The sequence below is a fragment of the Zonotrichia albicollis genome, chromosome 13, assembly GCF_047830755.1.
Source record: "Zonotrichia albicollis isolate bZonAlb1 chromosome 13, bZonAlb1.hap1, whole genome shotgun sequence".
NCBI lineage: Eukaryota > Metazoa > Chordata > Aves > Passeriformes > Passerellidae > Zonotrichia > Zonotrichia albicollis.
This window is the reverse complement of record NC_133831.1, coordinates 2368603-2389135: the sequence shown is the minus strand read 5'-3', so window position 1 is coordinate 2389135 and position 20533 is coordinate 2368603. Positions and strand designations below refer to the sequence as shown.

Below are 20533 nucleotides of genomic sequence, written 5' to 3'. Positions count from 1 at the left end.
TGGTCACAGCTCCCTGTTCCTTGGATTGTACAGTGAGATTGTGCCCTATTGATGCAAAATCATCCTTAAATTCAAACCACGGTGCCAGGAATGAATGTGAGAGAAAGAGAGAAAGAGAGATGCAGCTGAAAGGCTCCAGCCAACAGCTTGTGTCAGAAAGCTGCTAAGCAGGAAACAGTTGGGCAGTTTTACTCACAACGTGGTATCTGTGACTGAAGTTGTGATTTAATCAATTCCTCACAAACCGCATGAGACCGGGGGGTGGCTTCCAAGAGAATCGGAGCACCTGCTCCTGAAATTTTGTTTTTCCAGTGTAAACTCTGCCCATATCCATGTCAATGCGAAGGCAAACTGGTGACAGATCATTGAACTTGCCCTTTTGTATGGAGAAAAGTGTTTAAGTGTTCATGTTGAAGGGGACATTGTCGGCCACTCCAAGGTGGCCATCCATGGAATAACGGAATACCAGGCTCGAGGGGACCTCAAGGATCATCTGGCCCAACCTTTCTTGGCAAAAGCACCATCTAGACAAGATGGCTGAATATTGAAAATGCCCAACATTGGGGAGTCCACCACTTTCCTGGGGACATTGCTCTTTTTTGTTGTTGGAGGGGAACATGGCCTGGCACTGATGTGGCCATGGCTGTATCACTGAGGAAAAACTGCCTGGCACCAAGGTGGACATGGCTGTGTCACTGAGGAGAACACGGCCTGGCACTGAGGCAACCATGGCTGTGTCACTGACGAGAACACGGCCTGGCACTGAGGTGGCCATGGCTGTGTCACTGAATGAGGATCGTGGCCTGGCACTGCTGTGTCACTGACGAGAACACGGCCTGGCACCAAGGTGACAATGACTCTGTGTCACTGGGAACAACACGGCCTGGCACCCAGGCAGCCATGGCTCTGTGTCACTAAACAGAACACAGCCTGGCACCAAGGCAGCCATGGCCGTGTGTCACTGAGAACAACACTGCCCGGCACCGAGGTGGCCATGGCTGTGCGTCACTGAGGAGAACACTGCCTGGCACCGAGGTGGCCATGGCCGTGTGTCACTGAGGAAAACGGCCGGGCACCGAGGCAGCCATGGCCGTGTCACTAAACAGAACACACCCTGGCACCGAGGCAGCCATGGCCGTGTGTCGCAGAGCAGGAACACCACCAGGGCACCGTGACATTCCCCCAGCGCCATGGCTGTGTGTCACCGAGCGGCCATGCCGGCGGGGCCCCGTGCCACACTCAAGATGCCGGCGGGGCGAGGCGGGGCCCGGCTGACGCGCTGTCAGCTGACGGCCGAGCGGCCGCGGCGGCGCGGGGGGCGGGCGCCGGCACTCGGAGGTGTCCGCTGCCGCCGCGCAGAGCCGCCGCTGGGCCCGGGCCGAGCGAACGCCGCCATGCCCTCGGAGAAGAGCTTCAAGCAGCGCCGCACCTTCGGTGAGCGCCCCGGGGAGGGACGCGGCGGGTGCGGCCCAGCCGGAGCTGCCGGTGCCGCCGGGCTGCGGGGGGATCGCCGCGGCGGGGAGGGGAGGGGGCCGAGGGCGGTGGGAGCAGCGAGGGTCCGGGGCGGCTCCTGCTGACAGCGGGGACCCGCGGGCGGAGCGGGCCCGGGGCTGCCCCGGTGTCCCGGCCTGCTCGGGGCCGCGGCGGAGTCAAAGCCCGGCCCGTGCTCCGGGGTTGTTTACCCGGGTTGTTTGTTCGGGACAAGGGGGTTTTGTGGTGTGGCGAGCTGTGCTGTGCCCCGCTGAGGAGATGTGTGCTTGGGGTGGGGAGATCTCTTCATGGCATCATCTATTATCGGCTGCAAAACTCCCAGGAGCCTGGAAAACATCCTCGGTGTGTGTGCCAGCAGCTGGGCCTGCCCTTCCCTCCGGTGTCTGCTCAGTGTCCGGCGGCCTCTGCGCCAGTGGCAGCGGCGTTAAAGCTCCGCTGGCAGCCGGTGCCTGGCGCGGGGAGGGCAATTCCCCACCGGGCCGTGTGGCTCCTGTCTCTGTTTGGCTCAGAAAACGAGCAGGGCATCGAAAAGAGCTGTGTAATGATGGCCGGGAAAATGAGATTAGTGCCTTTGGAGAAGGAGCAGCCTCGATAGAGCCGTGGCACGGTTCTGTGTGTGCGCTCAGGATGGATCCGGAGCAATCAAAGGGCTCGGGATCTGCCCATGTGTGTCAGGGAGGGAGGCTCAAGCGCTGCGAGGGTAACGCGAACTGGCAGCGTAACCTATTTCTGCATGAACTATAAAATCCCGTACGTGAGATGGAATTGGTGGAAGTAATTGATCCAGATTTTCCTTTCTTCCTGCCTTTGCGTTAGAGTCAAGCTGCTTAAGAGAGCTTTGTGATGTGCCCACCCTTGCCTTTGCTGTTGTGCTAAATGTGAGCAGTTCCCTGCAGGGAAGAGGGGAGGATGTGGGTCTGACAAAAGTCTGTGTTTATGCCACCCCTTTCCTCAGAGCTTTCCAAAACTGTTGTTGACCCCATCGGCTGTCAGCAGCCTCTGCTGCAGGTATTAAGTTCAGCTAGGATGGCAGCCAAGCAGTTGCCACTGCAACTACTGTCGTCAGAGAACAGTGTTTATCTGTGCCTGACTGGGGCCTGGTTTTGAACACACCACACACAATAATCCCCATGATTTGCCCGGTTTATGTTCCTTCTACTCCGGGGAGTTCTGCTGAATAACATTGCCGTGAACAAACCTGTTCCAGCTGAAAAGTCAGTGTTCGCCAGGTGGATGGTTGGTCTCGCTCTCCCCACGTATCTTTTGTGTTTTTGGTTAATCTTAAGAAGTGTTTTAACGAGGTGGAGCTCTGTGCCCTTGCAGCGCTCCTGCTGTGGGAATGTGGCTCGGGATGTGAGGTGGCTTTCAGGTGAAGGCTTTGCATGCTCCTTGCCTGAGCTCTGCCTGATTCACCTGCAGCTCCCAACGGTGATTCAGGGAGCTGCATTCCTTGCCGGGCTCCCGAGCAGGATGTGCTCCATGGGCACAAACACGGACACAGGGATGTTATTGCTGAGTGTCCTGCCATTAGCATTCCACCAGGAGCTGGCCTGAGCGCTCCTCTCCCCGGGCAGGTGTGTGTTTCAAGCCGTGATGCAACACTAAAATCATCTCTCTCGGAGCTGTTTGGAACCTGAAAACAGCCTGGAAAGCCCCGTCCTGCTGAAGAACAGAGGATTAAAATTGAGTTCACTGAATGTGAAAGTAGGCAGGGGACAGACAAACGAGGCGGCCCCTGAAAGCAGCTGGGCTGTTTACTCTGCCTCGTGTACTTTAGCCAGGTTCATGATAGCTGTTCTATTAATATTCCTGTCTGAGGAAAGCTGAACTTTATCCTGAAAACTGGCACGGAGAGGGGCAAAATGTGTAGGTCCAGCAGCTCCTGCAACAATGGGCGAGGCCGAGTCAAAATAAAACCTGGAATTCGGTAACAGGAGAGCACACAAGGAAAGCTGATGCTGCCAGGCTTGGGCCAGTCCCGGGGCTCAAATAATTGTTGACCATTTCCTCTTCTGGGACCCGACAGAAATAGCACAGGGTATTTAGTTGTTCATTTGGGTGGTGTAATTTGAGGCCTTAACTGTGTGAGGTGAAATGTGTGCTTCAGTGGGCAGCAAGTGAGGGGTGTGGGGAGGAAAGGATCTCCTTTAACACTTTCTAGGAGTGCCAGGCAGGTGCACACAGCGCTTGTCACCTTGGCTTAAGGAGCAGGGGATCAGCTGTCACAGGAGAGGTGGTACTCCTGATAGTGCCGGCCCATTTGGAAATTGCTTTGCCTGAATTTCCTCTTCTGGCTTTTCCTGACACACGGTCCCTCTGCTCACTGGTGGAGAAATAAGGAAATAACAGCATTAACTGTGAATGTTTAAACAGATTTTTTTTTTTTAATCCCTTGCAGAACAAAGAGTGGAAGATGTACGACTGATTCGGGAGCAGCATCCCACTAAAATACCAGTAAGTCCAGTTCTTTTAATTTTTTTACTTCAGTTTCCAGCCTGATGGGCTTTTTAGCAGTTAGAAAGCAGTGAAAGAGCTGTCCTGAGGAGACCACATGAGAACCTGGCAGTTGAGGGGGGCTCAGCCTGGATTTCAGGAGCATTCTCAAGCAGCAATTCTCACGGTTGGGGTGGTGCAGCAAGGTGCTCTCAGGGGCTGCAGGAAGTGGCATTTCCGGAGTTCTGCACTTGTGTTTTGTAACTTGGAACAAAACCACACCCCAGCTGAGCTCTGAGATCCTCCTGAGCACTCAGCTCCTCTCTCTGTGGTTTTCTGCTCTGAATTGAGAGTCTTGAGAGGCTCAGCAAGAAGAGTGGACAGGAGTGCAGAGGCAGAGATGGATTTGTTTATCAGAAAAAATCCTTTTCTCCTGGGATGGGCCAGTGCTTAGGTCTCCAGGAATGCTGCTGGGCTGTCCAGCTCACATTGGATGTCACCCCTCACCCTGTCACTCCTCAGCTGCTCAGCTCCAAATGCTGCCCAAGTTTGTATTTTATTTATTCACTGCATCCTCAGAGTTAAAAAAGCAGAGAATATCCTACAAGCAAAAGGCATGGATTGTGTTCTGTCACTGGTGAGTTTTTCAGCAGAGGGAACTGAATGGGACCCTCAGCCTTGGGCTCTGTGATGGGATTTGGTGACCCCAGTGTGTGGAAATTCTGCTGTGAACCGACTGCTGCAAACTGTCCCCACTCCCCGAGCAAGCTCACTGACAGAAGCTGCTGTAGAAACAGAAACTGAAAGGTTTTCAGCTTTTCTTGGGCTTTAAACTCCTTCCTTCACTTTGGAGCTGCCACTGCTGCTTCCCTGTGCAGCTGGGCATTGGAACAAGGGAAACTTCACAGCAGAGATTTTCTGACTTTTTTTGGAATGTTTCATTTTCCCAAAAGGTGCTTTCCTTGCAAATCTGCTTCCTGACAAATATTGCCTTTTCCCTCACCTTTCAGAGACCACTTAGCCATAGTCCCCAGGCTCTGTGACCACAGATTGAAAGGCAGGGATTTATGGCAAAACCCTCACTTTAAATCAGCCATGGCCAGGTTCCAACCAAAAATTCAGAGGTACCTAAGGAACTTGCTGGAGATGTGGTGATGCAAACTCCCAGCTCTCCCTCCCTGGAGTCTTGCTGGGCCAGTCACTGCCTCGTTGTTGTCATTAGCAGTTCTGGATGAGATAAGGTGGCAATGTCACACCAGATAATAAATCCCTCCTGTGCTGTTAACATCCTCCATTCTGCTGTTAGAAATATCTACTGCTTAAAAATAGTGGGGCTTTGTTACCCAGAATGAGCCAGCATTTATTTCAAGTGATGTAAGGCTCCTTCTCTGGTAGAATTCAATCAGCATCTCTTCACCTGTGCAGCTTTTTAGGATCAACAGAGCCAGACCCCGTGAGCATGGAGAGGATCCAAGGCCCTGGTGTCACGTAGCTCCTGGTGACTGGAAATCAACAAACCCCACATGGCCCTGGAAACGGGAGCACACGAGTTCTGAGATCACTCCTCTAAAGCAGGAACTACCCTCAGTTGCTGGGCAGGGTGTTCCTTAAATTGGGAAATCTGCAGTTCCTCTGTGAATTAAGTGGTTATTACACAGCAGTCCTGGCAGAGTTACCGGTTCCTGAGCGTGCTTGAGGAAATTTTCTCCTTAATTTGGAAATTGGAGGGTTTATACCCTTCCAAGGTAGCTTTTGCTCATGTATTGGAAGGAACCATGACAGGTGAAGGGAACAGCAGAGTCATCTGGAGTGGTGGTTCCTAAAGAGATGGCCTGAAACTGGAGAAATTCCCGAGACAACTGCTTGACCTGGCAGACTTGTACAGCAGCACAAAGCCCTGGTCAGCCTCTCAGTGTGTTAGAGGGAGTGGGCTTGGTCTTTCCTTGGATTTCCTTGTTGCTGGGTTAAATGGCTGTGGCAAAGGAACTCTCTTAAAATTGCACTGAAGCTGTGGATGTGTGCTGTAAAATCCCTGTGTGTTACCTCTCTATGCAGTGCCTCTTGCAAACAGAACAAAGGAGCACATGAAAATAATTAATTCTCATGGAAACACAGAATTGTTTGGGTTGGAAAAGACCTTTAAGATAACTGAGCCCAACCATGAATTGCTGCTTTTCAGACTGGAGATGCTGCACTCACGGATGAAGGGAAATGCAGCTGGGAGGGGGACATGGAGGCTCCAGACTCTGTTCCTGCCTTTCACACCTTCTGCTCTTTGTGTTTCTTCTCAGGTGATCATTGAAAGGTACAAGGGGGAGAAGCAGCTTCCAGTTTTGGATAAGACCAAGTTCCTGGTGCCAGATCATGTCAACATGAGCGAGCTAATCAAAATTATCAGGTAGTATTGCTGGGATTCCAATGTGATCTGACCAACCTCAGACTGTGATGCTCTGTTAATTCCCCCCCTGGTGCATTTGGGAGGTCTAAGGAGAAAATTTATCTAAATGAGCAGTGGGACAAATCCAGGAGAAGGTGCTTTTCCTTTTGCTATGCTGGAAAAACCCCACTCTGAAGAGAGCTGGGCTGGTAGTCTGCCTCCAGGAGAAATCACATTCCCAGAGCTGTAGGAGGAGTGTGGGGCTGTGAATCCCTGGCTGCCATGGGTCCTTCTGCCTTGGCTATTTTGGGATTCCTCCTCTCTTCTGCCATGGAGTCCCCCTTGGAATGGCTGCCTCTTCCCACCCACTGGGAAGGGGAGTTTGGGCTCAGAGCCAGAGCTGGGATGTCCTGGCATCCTTTGGGAATTGAGGTTTCCCTCAGTGACAGCACTGAGGCCTGGGAAACCCCAGCTCAGGCCAGAGTGTTTGTGCCCTGGCTGCTTGCTCAGCTTACAGGAAAGGCAGAGGGGAACAGCCCCGAGTGGAAGTTGTGTGGTCAGAAATTCTGCTACAAGTGCATCTCTGCTGGCTCAGCAGCAGTGTTTGGTTAGGAGGGGTTCTCCAGAAGTGAGCAGCAAACCAGAGCTTGTTTTGTGCTGCTCAGGCTGCAGCAGGAGCTGGTTTGTGGAGGCCATGGGCTGTGGGAGTTGTCCAGGGTGTCCAAACAAGAACTGTCACAGGCAAATCCCAGCTCCTGCAGGAGGCAGAAAGGCAGAGAGGGCTCTGGAGACAGGAACCAGGTTGCTCCAGTCTTCCAGAGTTTCTCAGGAACATGAAAGCCCCTGGGCAAAGAGGTTAACTGCAGGCTGAAGGATTTTCTCACCTTTTTTCTCTGGCTTTGCTGTTAATAAATAATTTGGTACTGGCCAGACTTGGGCCTCAGCCAGCTCCAGTAATGCACAGCAAAGCCCATCCTTGCCAAACCTTGGAGAGCTGCTGCCTTCCCTCAGCCTGCTGTCTCTGCAGTGATTAGTGTGGCTTTGGAAGGGTCCCTGTCCAGGGCTGTGGTTGGGAGCTAAATAAATCCTTGTTTCCAGCTGCTGCTGCCCCTCAGCAGCGAGTGGAAGCAGCAGGAAACCCTTCTGATCTATTCTTTCCTTGCTGTGGTGGCAGCTGCACCCTCCTGAGCTGCTGTTCTCACTTGGTTCATCCAGAGGGAAGAGCTGCTCTCTGCAGGAGGCAGTTCAGCAGGAACACCCATTTCCCCTGAGCTGGAATGATCCAAGGGAAATCAGAAATCAGAAATCAGCTGCTTCCTGTGCCAGGCACTTTGTGCAGCCTGTGGCTCCCTGCCCTTCCCACCGTGCTCCTCCTAGCAGGGAGGGAGGAGGAGAGGGAGCAAGATGCTCCAAGGTTAAACCCAGGCTGCTCCAGAGCTGGTGACAAAGTGAGTTTAAAACTTGCCCAGGTTTTGCAAGGAAGCTCTGCCTGTCTTTCCCAATCTTCCTGAGGATCTCTGGGTTTTCATTCCAGTGAGCTGCAAGCCAGAGGTCCCTGGTTATGCCAGGGGTGCTTCTTCCCAGTCCCTCCAGTTCAGTGCCCTTCTGGGGTGCAGCCTTGCCCCTGAGTGAGGGCTCTGCCAGGGGATGCACCTGCCTGGATTCAGCAGAGGAATTCGGTTCAGTTTTGAGGGACAGGGCTGGGTGGGGATATGCAGGGAAAGGTGCCCATGACAGAGGCTGGAATAAGATGAGCTGTACTGAAATCCTTCCACCCCAAACCATTCCCTGACTCGCTGCTATGACCTTGCTGCTGGGGACTGTCCAGTGCCTGTGACAGTGTTTGCAGGGGTCTGAGGATGAGGAAGAGATGAGGATCTGACTCCATGTTTCAGAAGGCTTGCTTTATTATTTTATGATCTGTATTATATTAAAACTATATTAAAAGAATAGAAGAAAGGATTTCATCAGAAGGCTGGCTAAGAATAGCATAGGAAAGAATGATAGCAAAGGTTTGTGGCTCAGAGTCTCTGTCCAAGCCAGCTGACTGTGATTGGCCATTAATTAGAAACAACCAACATGGGCTAATCAAAGATCCACCTGTTGCATTCCAGAGCAGCAGATAATCACTGTTTACACTTTGTCCCTGAGGCCTCTCAGCTTCTCAGGAGGAAAAATCCTAAGGAAAGGATTTTCCATGAAAGATGTCTGTGACAGCTGCCATCTGTCCTTTGTCCCCCTTTCCCCTCACCCCTCCCCAGGCGGCGCCTGCAGCTGAACTCCAACCAGGCCTTCTTCCTGCTGGTCAACGGGCACAGCATGGTGAGCGTGTCCACGCCCATCTCCGAGGTGTACGAGAGCGAGAAGGACGAGGATGGATTCCTCTACATGGTCTACGCCTCCCAGGAGACCTTCGGAGCGCCGGCCTGCGCCTAGGACACGCCGCTGGGCCTGGCCCGCGATTCGGGTTCAGCCTTGGCCATCACCCCCACTCCTCCCCACACACCCCCCAGGGAAAGAACCGGATGTCACCTACGCTCTCAGTCCTTAGCATAGTCTTGCTTTAGCAGGTGTCTCATCTCACCTTGCCTTGTTTGTGACTATTAAACAGTACAGACGAGCACCTCCAGCTTTGAAACCTGCCCTAATATTATTCCACACAGGCACATTTACAGGTCTGGACCTGACGAAAGGAGCCCAGTTGTGCATGTGACACTTGCAGAGAAAGGGACACTCGATTTACTTTTAACGAGCAAACAGGCACCAGGGAGGAACTAAAGTGTTTCCCGTGAGTTTGCTGGAAAATCTCCCTACGATTCCTTAAATTTTTTGGTTTTAAATGGGAAGGTTTCTCATGAGAGCAAATGCATTTTAATGTTCCAAAGGGGAGCTTTTTCTTCTGCAGCTCCATCAGACTCGTGTGAGTGCTGCAGGGAGTTAAGGCAAGTGCTCGGGGTGAGCTGGGGAAGGACAACTCTTTGTGTCTCCGGTTTTTGGGCGCCGCACGCTCAGGGGCGGCGCCGCTTTCTGGAATACTCATACCAAACACCACAGCTTTATCGTAGATTTAGGAAGTGTCTAACTGTAAAAATGCACACCCAAACAGGTAACACTGAAATAAACTCCAGTCTGTTACGAATTTCCCAATCCCTGTGTGTTCATCTGAGCTGGCTTCCAGCGATCCTTAGGATCCTGCCCCTAGCCCGGAGGTGGGCAGTCGGGAGGAGCAGCTCAGGGCCGGGAGCTGCCGAACAAATGATTTGTGGCACGGCTGGAGGCTCCTGTGTGCCAGGCAGGGAGCAGGCTGTGCAGAGGGGAGCTCTCCCGTGGGATCACCTGTGTTTCTCTGTTGCTGTCAGCGAGGCGTGGCGGGATGCCCGCGGTGTCCGTGTGTCCCGGTGTCAGCGGCTCTGGCGGGGACAGAAGCAATACTACAGCGCCTGGCGTTGTACCTCCTCCACCTCGGACCTCCTCACTCTTTGCATGCATCTCCTTTTTCCCGGGGCCCCCTGCCCGTTTTTTATTGTCCTTTGTGTTTTTACTCCGACGTGGATTTTTCGATGCAGCTTGTTCTCTGTTTAGTTCTGTTCGTGTAAGAACTCGTTTAACTCATAACTGACAACTGTACTTGTAATTACGACGTGATCGACTGATATTCCTGTACAAATGTTGCTTTTTTAAAATTAATACAGTGCTGATATGGATGGATTACATCCCAACTTAATTCCGGCTCGTGTGGTTATTCCTAGGCGTTTTCACAGCAAAATAATTAAAGGAATTAAAAATAATTCTCTGCCCCCACACAGCTGAATCCCTTTAAAAGGAAAGCCAATAGCAAGGGATTCTGTTTAACTCTTTATTTTCCATACATTAAATTTACTCAGATAAAAACATTCTAAAAATGTACAATTTAACTTTTAACAAAGTATAATAAAACATAAAAATCCCAATACCAGAATACTTGACATTTACAATTCAAAATCAAATTAGCTGAATATTAAATATTTACAAAACTATTTAAAATATTTATAAAGTTACATGCAGAATTTGTAATACTAGAAGTGATCGAAGTAAAAGAAATGGCTCAAATGGAGCAGGAATTTCCTTCATTCCTAATGGAAAGTTATGTCCAAGAGAAGCTGTTAATCTGCACTTGAAAACACACGGGATTTGCTTTCTGCTTCAGTACCAACACAGTTCTTGTGAACATCAGGAAAATTTCAGGGAACAAATGGGTAATTCCAAGGGTTTATTACAAGAGCTGTGGGGCCTCAACCAGCCAAAGTGATTCCTACTCTCACAAACTCCAAGATGTGGATTTTTGTCCAGATTTGCCCATATTCATCCCATTTCCAGGTGTTCCAGCGCTCCCAGGGTGCCTCTGGCACAGCTCTGCTCCCCTGCAGGACTTTGGGAGGAGCTTTGCTGTGCCTGGTGCCCCAGCCTGGCTCATCCCAGGATTTCTCTGGGATTTGGGGACATGGCCAAGGTGCTGGACTCTTCCTTTGGGAAGTCTGGTGCTTAATTTGCCAAGATTTAATGAAAAATTTTCACAAAAAGCTGAGTGTGACAGAGCTGGTTTGGATAAAAACCAGTTCTGATAAACTTTAGTATTGGTTCAAATGTGGTTTCCAATAAAAGTCAGGTGGAACCCTCTGATCAGTATCTCAGTTCCCTCTCTGCACTCCCTGTTAGGGTCGAGCCCAGAATATTTATTAATGCTTAATTTGCAGGGTGAGGAGGAGTTCACTGGAAATTCCATCCTATTTCACTGGAAATTCCATCCTATTTCACTGGAAATTCCATCCTATTTCGAGTCTTTCCATCATCAAATGGAAAATGCAGCTGGAACTGCCCCCCCCACTGCTCCCTCCCCTGGGAAAGGCTCCTCACTGATTCTCCTGCCCCTGCAGGGAGATCACTGGGGATTCCCTTCCCTCTTACACTGAAAAATCATTCCCATTCCACCGTGAAATCCATCTGGAGAACTAATTCTTTTTATACTTGCAGGACAAAGATAGGGCTAAATAACATTCTTTGAAATCTCCATCTTTCAATGTACAAAAATAGGGTTTAAGAACTGCTTCCTTCAGGCAGGGCAGCTGGAACTCTACTATTCCCACCCAAGCTGCCTTGCTTTTTAGGGGTAAAAAGATGGATTTGTGCCTTTGAAGAAGAGATTAAGGATAATTTTATGGAATTAAGGTGCTCTGTTCAGACTTACCAACTTTGGTTGTGGTGGGTTCAGAGTGGAGGGCGTTCACTGGCAGGTCTGAAGCCCCAGCTCGCTGGGGTTTGGGGCAGGCTCTGAGCTTGCTGCTGGCTCACCAGATTTTCCTCTCAGGACACTCGTGTTGCCTCCAGGTCCTTCTGGCTTGGATCCTACTCCAAACCCAGACCCAACCGTTCCAAACGCAGCCACGAGCCACTTGAAGAAACATCAGCCACAACTTGACACAAAGGAAACGATCCCAAAGAAAGGAATGAAACAGTTTGCTGGAAACATCAGCCTGAACTCTACACACAGGAAAGGATCCTAAAGAAAGCTCTGGAGAAAGGAATGAAACAATTTGCTGGACAGACATTCAGTTTTACAGTCCTTTTGATATGATTTTTTTCTGTGAGGAAGACCAGACACAACTGTGCCCAGCCCTGGGCAGTAAAACAAAACACAACTGGTACAGAAATGACTTTTTTTTTGCTGCTGCTGTTTTTTGCTGTTTCAAGAGGGTTTTTGAACACTCACGTGTGTGTTGAAATACAGTTTCTTTAAATACAATTTTAAAATACTGTTTAAAAAAAGTGAAAAATAATAACAACAACAATAATAATAATAATAACACTAAGTTTGGCTTTCAGCACATGTTCCAGGCCACTGGAGAGACCCTCAAAGCTGCAAATAGTAAACATGGAACTGCACGTTTTCCTTGGGCATGATGCAGTGGGACAGACTGTTCCTACCATTGTCTCGAGCTCATTAAGGCAAAGTAAATTGCATTGTCAGTTTTCATCCCTTTAGTGTTGTAGGTCTGAAGGTTGTTCATGGGAACACAGGGAACGTCCTCAAACGCAGGCAGAGCCAACAGGGAGCTGGGCTGGGGATACACAAATCAGGGGGTTCTTATTGCATAGCAATAAAAGTATCTTTTGTTTGTTTGTTTGTTCTGCAAATTGAGGTTTTGGATCCCTCCCTGGCCCAGCTGGGTTCTGCCCACCCACATTCCCGAGGCTCTCCTGATGCTCACGATCCCAGCAGGCTGAGGCTGCCCTGGGACAGGCAGGGACACAGCGATGGCCCCGAATGTCCCTTTCCTATGAGCAGGGCCCTGACACAGCCCCAGCTCCTGGGGGCAGCTCCACACCCTCCTGCTCCCACAGCACTTCCCAAGCCAATCCTATGGATTCCTCCTGCCGTCAGGAATTCCTCCGAGTGTAAACAAGGCTTCAGACTTTAAAGGTGTCTCCCAAATTACAGGATGCAAATTTCTCTCTGTCAGACACTTTTACAGAGGAGGCCTCACCCATTTAATGCTGTCATGTTCCCAGGGGGGAGAGCCATGAGGATTAGGATCTTCTTTCAACCAGACAGGACCAAAGTGTTTCAAATTAGCAGTTCGAGATGGGTTTGGCTTCCTCTCGAGTCCTAATTTAGATTTGTCACCCACAAATGATGGACTAAGTAGTTAACACCAAAGCTACTCATCTACAACCTACTGCAACGAAGGAGGCCGACAAGAAATCCTTCCAAGTCTTGATAATAATGAAGTTTTTACTACCTTTTACATGTTTGACTCCCACCACTCCTGAATCCTGGGGTAGGAGCCAAAGGGTATTTTATATAAAGTAAAGCAAAAGCTTATCAACTCTGCTGCCAGAGTTCTTAGTTTGATTTTTTTTTTTTTTTAGGATGGTTTAAAATTCATTTACAAAAGCAGAATAATAAGGTTTCTGTGAAAGAGACCTATATACAGTAACAGGACGTAAAGGTTTTGTGTATTACAGGAAAATATCCTTGAAGCTTTTATGACTCTGGAGTCTCTGGGACTTGGACCCTTGGAAACTAAGTTTATTCCAGTGCTGGGAAGCCAGCACTAGCTAGTAATAGGTGAGACAATGAAGCACGAGTTTGTTTCCAGAAGGAACCGAAACTGCCGTGTGTGTTCTTTTGGAAGGGAAAAAAGAGACTTTTTAGGATTTTTATTGTGGAATTAAGTCCCGTAAGCCTGCTGGTGCCAATTTGTAAAGGTTGGAACTTCTTTGCCTCTTGCACTGGTCTCAGAGTGACACTGTCTGCTAAAAGTGCAGAAAGCTTGAAGAGTTTTACATTCTTCTGTAGTGCAATCCTTAAAAATCCCAGAGATTAGTGCCTGATCACTTTTGAAAAAAAGTAGACATTTTACCTAGCCCAGGGGTGCCAAAGTCCTTCTGGCCACTCCTACCTTCCACCTCAGAACAGAGCTGCCCTGGAGTCAGGCCTTTCACCTTGGAAAAGTCCAATTGTGGCAACATTCTCCAGCCAAAAAAGTACAGGGGATGTTGTACTTCCAGCAGGAACTGCAGCTGGCCAGCTCCACCATCCATCCATCCATCCATCGCTCCGAGGACACCGAGTCAGGAGTTCCAACAACAAAGCTTGAATTTGGCAATCAAAACTGGCTTGGCTGCACCCCTAAGCTAGATTTTCTACCTAGTCTAATAAAGTAAAGCACCTTTGGATTAAAAAATACATTAAGCTTAACAGCAACTGGACGTCTCAGTTTGGCAGTTCGATCTCCGTCGCTCTCCATGGCTTTGCAGCACGGCGGTGCCAGCTGGGCAAGCTCAGTCTGTGGAGTCCAGGCTTTCCGAGGGAGGGGCGTACTTCAGCCTGAACGTACCTGGGACAGGGACAGGGACACAGGGTTACACATCAGGCCCTCCCACGGCCTCCCAAACCAACCTGCTGCCTCCCAGCCGTGCCATGAATCGCTGGAGCTTGGCTGCAATTGTAGGGCTGGCACAGTTTTGTTTCATGGAATCACAGGATCCCACAATGGTTTGGGTGGGAAAGGAGCTTAAAGCCCGTCCAGTTCCAACCCTGACACCTTTCACTAGCCCAGGGTGCTCCCCCAGTGTCCAACCTGGCTTTGGACACTTGCAGGGAACCAGGGGCAGCCACAGCTTCCCTGGGCACCTGTGCCAGGGCCTCACCGCCCTGACAGGAGGGTTTGAACAGCAATTCTTCATTTAGGTTATTGTGTCGGGAGGAAGGGAAGAGGATCAGAGATTTCAGTTTCTAAAATTCCAGGGGAACTTGCAATAATGACCAAAGCTGACCTGGCTGACAATGCAGAGGCAGCAACAGTGGTTCTGCTGCAACCTGTCCACAGCAGCTCCATCCCTTCCTTGAGGTTTCTTCCTCCCTAAAAACCAGTGCCAACCCCACAGAGCACACCTGATGGCCTCATCTGAGTCCTCCTCATGGGGCTGCCTAAAATCTGCCAATAGCTCAGACCACCACCTTTTAATAACACAATATTTTTACAAGCCAGAGACTCCAAGACACCGTCAGACCCCAGGGGCAGGTCTCAAGGCCACACTCTGGATTGGATCCTACTCCAAACCCAGAGACAAGCATTCCAAAGGGTCATCCAAATGCAGCCATGAACCACTTGAAGAAACATCAGCCGTAACTTGACACAAAGGAAACAACCCCAAAGAAAGGAACGAAAGGCTGGAAACATCAGCCTGAACTCTACAGCCAGGAAAGGACCCCGTGTGTCCCCCCAGCCTTTACCTTGCCGATTGAAATCCATGGGTGGCTGTTTGCAGTCCTGAGCTCTGTGCCCGCTGGCCCCGCAGTTGTAACAGGAGAGGTTCCCGTTTTTTTTGTGGCTTGACCCATTGCCATTGCCCATCATCCCCTGTGCCTGGTACACCCCGGCCGTGCCCGCCATAAAGTTCTGCATGGGGGGCACGGCGAAGGTGGACTGGCCGGCCATGACGGAGTCGGGGGCCAGGCCGCTGTTGTAGGCCGTGTGCACCACGGGGAACGTGGTGCTGCTGTTGTACTGCTGCGTGTTGATGTAGCCGTTGCTACACAGGGGGTTGAAGGGCAGGAAAGGGAAAGTAAACATGGAAGGTCCTGAAAAGGGGTGCTGGAAATAGTTGGCGTAGCTGACGGTCATGCCGCTGGAGCCGCAGTTGCCGCTGCAGCCGCAGGAGCTGCACACCATGCAGCCGGGGGGCTGCGGCGGCGGCTGCTGGTGGTGGTGGTGATGGTGGTTCTGGTTGGGGACGGGCACGCTCCCGGCCGAGCCGCTGCTGCTGCTGCTGCTACTGCTGCTGCTGCTGCTGCTGTAGAAGTTGTTGTCGGCGCCGGAGGAGAGCGTGGGGCTGGAGCTGGGCGCGGGGCAGCTGGGCAGGTTGGCCATGGTGGTGAAGGACGGGGACGGGTGGCTGCTGGAGGAGGCCGCGTTGCTGTTGGCGCAGAAGCTGCCCTGCATGGGCGCCACGGGCACGCTGCTCATGGCAGAAAAGGCAACTTTGGTGTTGGCTGTGTACAGAGCAGTCCGGGGGTTGATTATTGCAGGGGACACCGTTATTTGCATATTACTGGAGCAGGAAGTCTGTCCGGCCATGGCGGAGTCGGTGGGAAGAGACGACGACACCAGGAGCTTGATGGGCGGACGAGCCACGTGGAAGACTGTGCTGGACGTCACGGTGGCAGCAGTGCTCGTCTCCACTATGAGTCCTGGCTGCTGGGCTGGTTTGATCACTCTGTCCAGAGCGGAAGCGTGGACGACTTTGGTGCGAGGCCCAAAGTTCATGGTGGACGTTGGGGAGCTGCTCTCGGCGCCCCCCGACAGCACCTGCAGGGGCTGGTGCGGCGAGGACGCGGACATGACATCCACCACGGCGCTCCCAAAGCCCTTCTCCATCTTGATGCTGCCCCTCGAGCCGGGAGACACTTTATTCCTTTCCTCCAGAGACAAGAGGGAGTGCACGGAGGACGAGAGCAGCTTCATGTCGGCGGAGCCGCGCTCGGGTTTGTGCACGGAGCCGAGCATGCGGATGGGGGCCATGTGCGAGGGGCTCGGGGACAGCATCTGCATGGGCAGCGCGTGGTGCCCGCCAGGGCCCGAGCCGGCGTCGTTCTGCACGGGCAGCACCTGGGCCGTGGGCCTGGCAGAGCTTGAGGGGAAATGGTTCAGCAGCATCACCGGCTTCTCCTTGTCCGAGGCGTCCAGGTGGAGCTCCAGGCCTGCGGAGAGAGGGGCGGTGAGGACAGCGCTGGGCGGGGCAGGGGGCGCGGCCGCGGGGCTCAGCTTACGTCTCTCGTTCTCCTCGGCGCTGTCCGAGCTCTCCTCCCGCGCCTGGATCCCCATGGGGCTGGAGCTGGAGCTGGAGTACTCGGAGGAGCTGCCCTCCCGGGGCAGGGGGTGGGCTGCCTGATCCACGTCCACTCGCAGCTCTGCGGGCACAGGGGACACGGAGGTGGCACTGACAGCACCTCAGCAGGACACTGAGGCCGTGCTCAGCATTTACAGGGACACATCACAGGTGGAACAGAGGAACTGCCCATTCCCTCCAGAGCCATGGGAAAATCGCATTTTATTACCCCCAGTAATCACCAAAATCAGACTTTTTGCTTGCTCCCCGTTAAGCCAATGGTTTTTGGGAGATGAAGCTTGGGGAAGCAGCAGCACAGAGGGAGGTGAGCCTTGTGCAGGCACAGCTGGGCACAGCAGTGCCCCCTGCTCCCCTCACCTGCAGCGTGGTTGCCCCGGAGGCTCTGGATGGGCCCCACGTGGGAAGTGGGGGGAACCCTGGCCACCCCACTGCTGGTCACTGAGGAAGGTGTGGAGGGGTTTAGGCACCGTTTCTCTGACTTCTCCCTGCAGGGTGATGGAGAGAAGTGTGAAGAGACAGAAAGTGGCTAAAACACAAATAAATAAATAAATCCATTTCTGAATGAACCCAAAGCAGACAAAGCCCATTGAACAATCCACTGCTGCTGTGCCCATTTCAAATGGAAACACTTGGAAATCACAGCAGTGCTGACCAGAACTGCCAGCACTCAGGGTTGGACTATTTGCCATCTGATTACAGCCCTATGCTCTTATTTGTCCAGGGTAAAACATCACCAAACCCTGACTAAACTCTAAAATTCTGTCACATATTATGTCAGCACATCCCAAACCCAAAGAGAAAACAAACACAGCCCCAAGTTTTCCAAACAAACTCTGGAAAAACTAAAATTGCTGGTAAATGCTGCCAAGGAGCTCTGAAAAATGGGCACGGATTTGGATTTCTAATTGCTGTTTAAGGAACAGCAGAAGCTGCAGAATATACACTTTCCTGTAAGTGGAGATGCAAAAACCAGGACAATCTGTTGCATCAGTGTCCCCAGAGGGCTGTCACAGCTGCCTGGGGTCACTGTGGGACACTGAGGCAGCTCCTGAAGTAGCTGAGCTCCATCCACATGGATGGGAGCCACAAAATTGTCACTTGCTAGGAAATAAAGGCCCGAATTTGGGAGTGCATCCCCTGGGCTTGCAAACCCAACAGCTCCCACCAATGTCAAGTGGATGGGAAGCCCAAAATCTTTGCAAGAAATGTGATACAAGTTTAAAAAACCTAAACACAATGTGTGTTTTTTGTAGATTTAAAGATCTGGTATCCTTATCACAACCCTGACCAGGCAGCAGTAAACCAGAAAGTGCTAAATATTGTTTAATAACAGAAATAATAATCATCCATATCTCCAGGGGGGAATCATGGCAGGTTTGTGCTCTGGGAAGTAAAATTTGCATTTTTTGCCCATAAAAGAAGTTCACCCAGCCCTCACTTACTTCTCCAGCTCTAGTTGGGTCTTGAGCTTCTTCTTTGCTCCCATGGTGAGGGACTCAAACTTATTCAGATCTTCCTCAGTAAGACTCAGAAACTTGGAAAGAAAAAATATGTTTAGTTTTATACCCTGAAATATTCTTATTCCCATTTTTAGTGAAGAGAAATTTCAAAAGCCAACTTTAAAACCATTTTTAAATTCAAAGAAAGTCTCTACTCGAGTTTTCAATTATAGTGTAAAAGGAAAATGTGGGGGACAGGCATGAAAGGAAGAAACCTGCAGATTTAATTTAATTAGGTGTGTGCTTGTATTAACCAGTCACAATAAAGATGAAATAACTCATGTACATATTAAAATAGAATTAAATTAAAACAGAACTTGGTGCTATCAGTGAATTTAAGGACCTTAGAAAATCACTCCAGTTTTCCCAGTGTGTCATTTACCACAGAAGTGGAGTAAAAATATACACCAATAGTAAATTTAATAATAAAATATAGAGATAGATACAGACATTTATATTATAATGTAATTAAAGTGATAGCCAGTGAAGTATGCATAATAATATTTGCTTTTTAAAAATACAGTGGAATATAGAGTTTTACTACTTTATTAAAGAAAAAAAAAATCACAGTATATTTCCCTTCTTATAATGAAGAAAATTAAATCAGAAGCCTCTGGTAAGAGATTGAAATTAAATCCATAAAATATTCCAAAGCAGCACAAAGCTGAGCCCAAGCCCTCCCTCCACTGGAGGGCGTTCCAGGCCAAAACACAGAGGACAAGGAATCTCCCTCTGGAGCTGGGAAAATGCTCCAAAACCTTGTGGACATCAAATCCAGCACACACAGGTGTGATCTGGGACTCTTGCAATGCAAAGACATAAGAGATGATTTTTCCCCAGGAATTTCTGCAGGAAACAAACCTCACTCACTCGTGTTCATACTCCTGAGTGAGTGAGTATGAAAATCTATTTCTTAAAATGAGGATAACCAAATATTTTGGGAGAAAAATCAACCAAGAAGCAGAAATCAAGAGGAATCAACACATTGATTTTTCAACAGGTATCTGCAGCACACAAAGGGAAGTTTAGGGAGCCAAGCAGAGCTGCTGAGGCAGCAGCTGTTGGACATCCCAGCTGGATCTCCAAGCGCTCCATGAGGAAGCCTGGGAGAAGCAGCAGCTGTTGGACAGCCCCGGACACAACACAGTGAGAACAGCAAGAAGGTTTTCATCAATTCATTACTGCTTTCACAAAGTGAAAACCTCCCCAGCGCAGAGGAGGGCATATGTGGCTCGAAGTTTAGAGTCCGGCTGCTGAGGGCGAAAGGCCGACGCCCCTCTGCAATTCCTGGCCAGCGCCCTTCGGTGTCTGAGGGCCTCGGGCTGTGCTGGCTGCGGGCTGGCTCACACCGCTGGGATTGGGGAGGAACGGAGCTGACCATTTCCCGGGGGTTAAACATCGGTTTATTGAAGGTGTTGCGGGATCCAAACGTGGGGAAACCAACCAGGAAGAAGTTTCTCCATAGGGGGTGAAACAGGATTATAAAGGAGGGGGGGTGGGTACAGGCGGAACCAATCGGGAAAGGTGAGGGGATGAACTTCACAGAACTGACACTCCATGGAGACCAATAATCAAAAGGTAAAGGAGGTGTCCTGGGACCCCAGCCAGCCACCATCTCCAGAGAGGAGAAGGTTCTCGAAACCTGGGAGGAGGAAGGGAGTGATTGACTGGACTTAGGGAGGAAACAACTTTCACTGATAAGGGAAACCAGGGGAGGAGCAATTACATATCGGCAACTATGAATAGCGGTTACTATGGCAACTTAGCTGACAGGCTAGCAGTGGCGGGAAAAACTGGGGGAACGAAACCATTTTACACATAATAGGGGAGAACAATACATAAACTGGGGGAATAACACAAGAAACTTAACAACACACTACAACACCCCAGCACGTGCCAGAAACCAGTGTGACCCTCAGTGCAGATGCTCCCAGCCTGGGGAAGGCGGGGATAACTCCAAGCTGCCCTCCATGTCCTGCCCTACCTTCTCCATGGTGAGCTGTTTGAAGACGGGGTAATACTTGTGCAAGCGCAGCTTCCTGAGCCAGTCCAGGATCCCGTTTTGCTCCTGTGTCTGAGGGGTTTGGGGGCTGGAAGACATCAGCATGGCAGGGGAGGAGCTCTCCAGCTGCGAGCGGAAGCCGAGCGCGGAGCCGGCGCCGCCCGAGTGCGCGCAGTGCGCCAGGGACACGGCGGCAGCGCCCGAGTGCTGCACGTGGCTCTGGGAACTGGGAATGCCAGCCACCCCACAGATAGGTCTGCAAAACAGGAACAGGGCTGGGGTTAGCTGTGGGATCTCAGCACCTCAGGACTGAGGTGTCACCGAGAGCACCCTTGGGGG

General features: G+C 50.9%; 2 protein-coding genes across 2 annotated transcripts in view; one reads left to right on the top strand and one right to left on the bottom strand.

The window, feature by feature from the left end:
- Window positions 1-1273: 1273 nt before the first annotated feature.
- MAP1LC3B (microtubule associated protein 1 light chain 3 beta) lies at window positions 1274-10025 on the top strand. Its single transcript, XM_005493025.3, has 4 exons — window positions 1274-1434; window positions 3890-3945; window positions 6216-6322; window positions 8563-10025. The coding sequence occupies exons 1-4, from the start codon at window positions 1395-1397 to the stop codon at window positions 8735-8737; spliced, it is 378 nt and encodes a 125-aa protein (XP_005493082.1). The 5' UTR covers window positions 1274-1394; the 3' UTR covers window positions 8738-10025.
- ZCCHC14 (zinc finger CCHC-type containing 14) overlaps window positions 9309-20533 on the bottom strand; it is a 57098-nt gene continuing 45873 nt past the window's right edge. The window contains exons 8-13 of the mRNA XM_074550766.1: window positions 20177-20450; window positions 18136-18227; window positions 17051-17178; window positions 16614-16754; window positions 15078-16544; window positions 9309-14178 (exon numbers count right to left, since the gene is read on the bottom strand). Of these exons, the coding sequence (XP_074406867.1) occupies window positions 14123-14178; window positions 15078-16544; window positions 16614-16754; window positions 17051-17178; window positions 18136-18227; window positions 20177-20450 (2158 nt within the window). The 3' untranslated portion in view covers window positions 9309-14122. The remainder of the gene's footprint in view (window positions 14179-15077; window positions 16545-16613; window positions 16755-17050; window positions 17179-18135; window positions 18228-20176; window positions 20451-20533) is intronic.

Coding starts and splice junctions, on each gene's coding strand:
- MAP1LC3B (XM_005493025.3), top strand. CDS start 1,395: ATGCCCTCGGAGAAGAGCTTCAAGCAGCGCCGCACCTTCG. Junction 1,435..3,889: donor CAAGCAGCGCCGCACCTTCG/GTGAGCGCCCCG, acceptor AATCCCTTGCAG/AACAAAGAGTGGAAGATGTA. Junction 3,946..6,215: donor AGCATCCCACTAAAATACCA/GTAAGTCCAGTT, acceptor GTTTCTTCTCAG/GTGATCATTGAAAGGTACAA.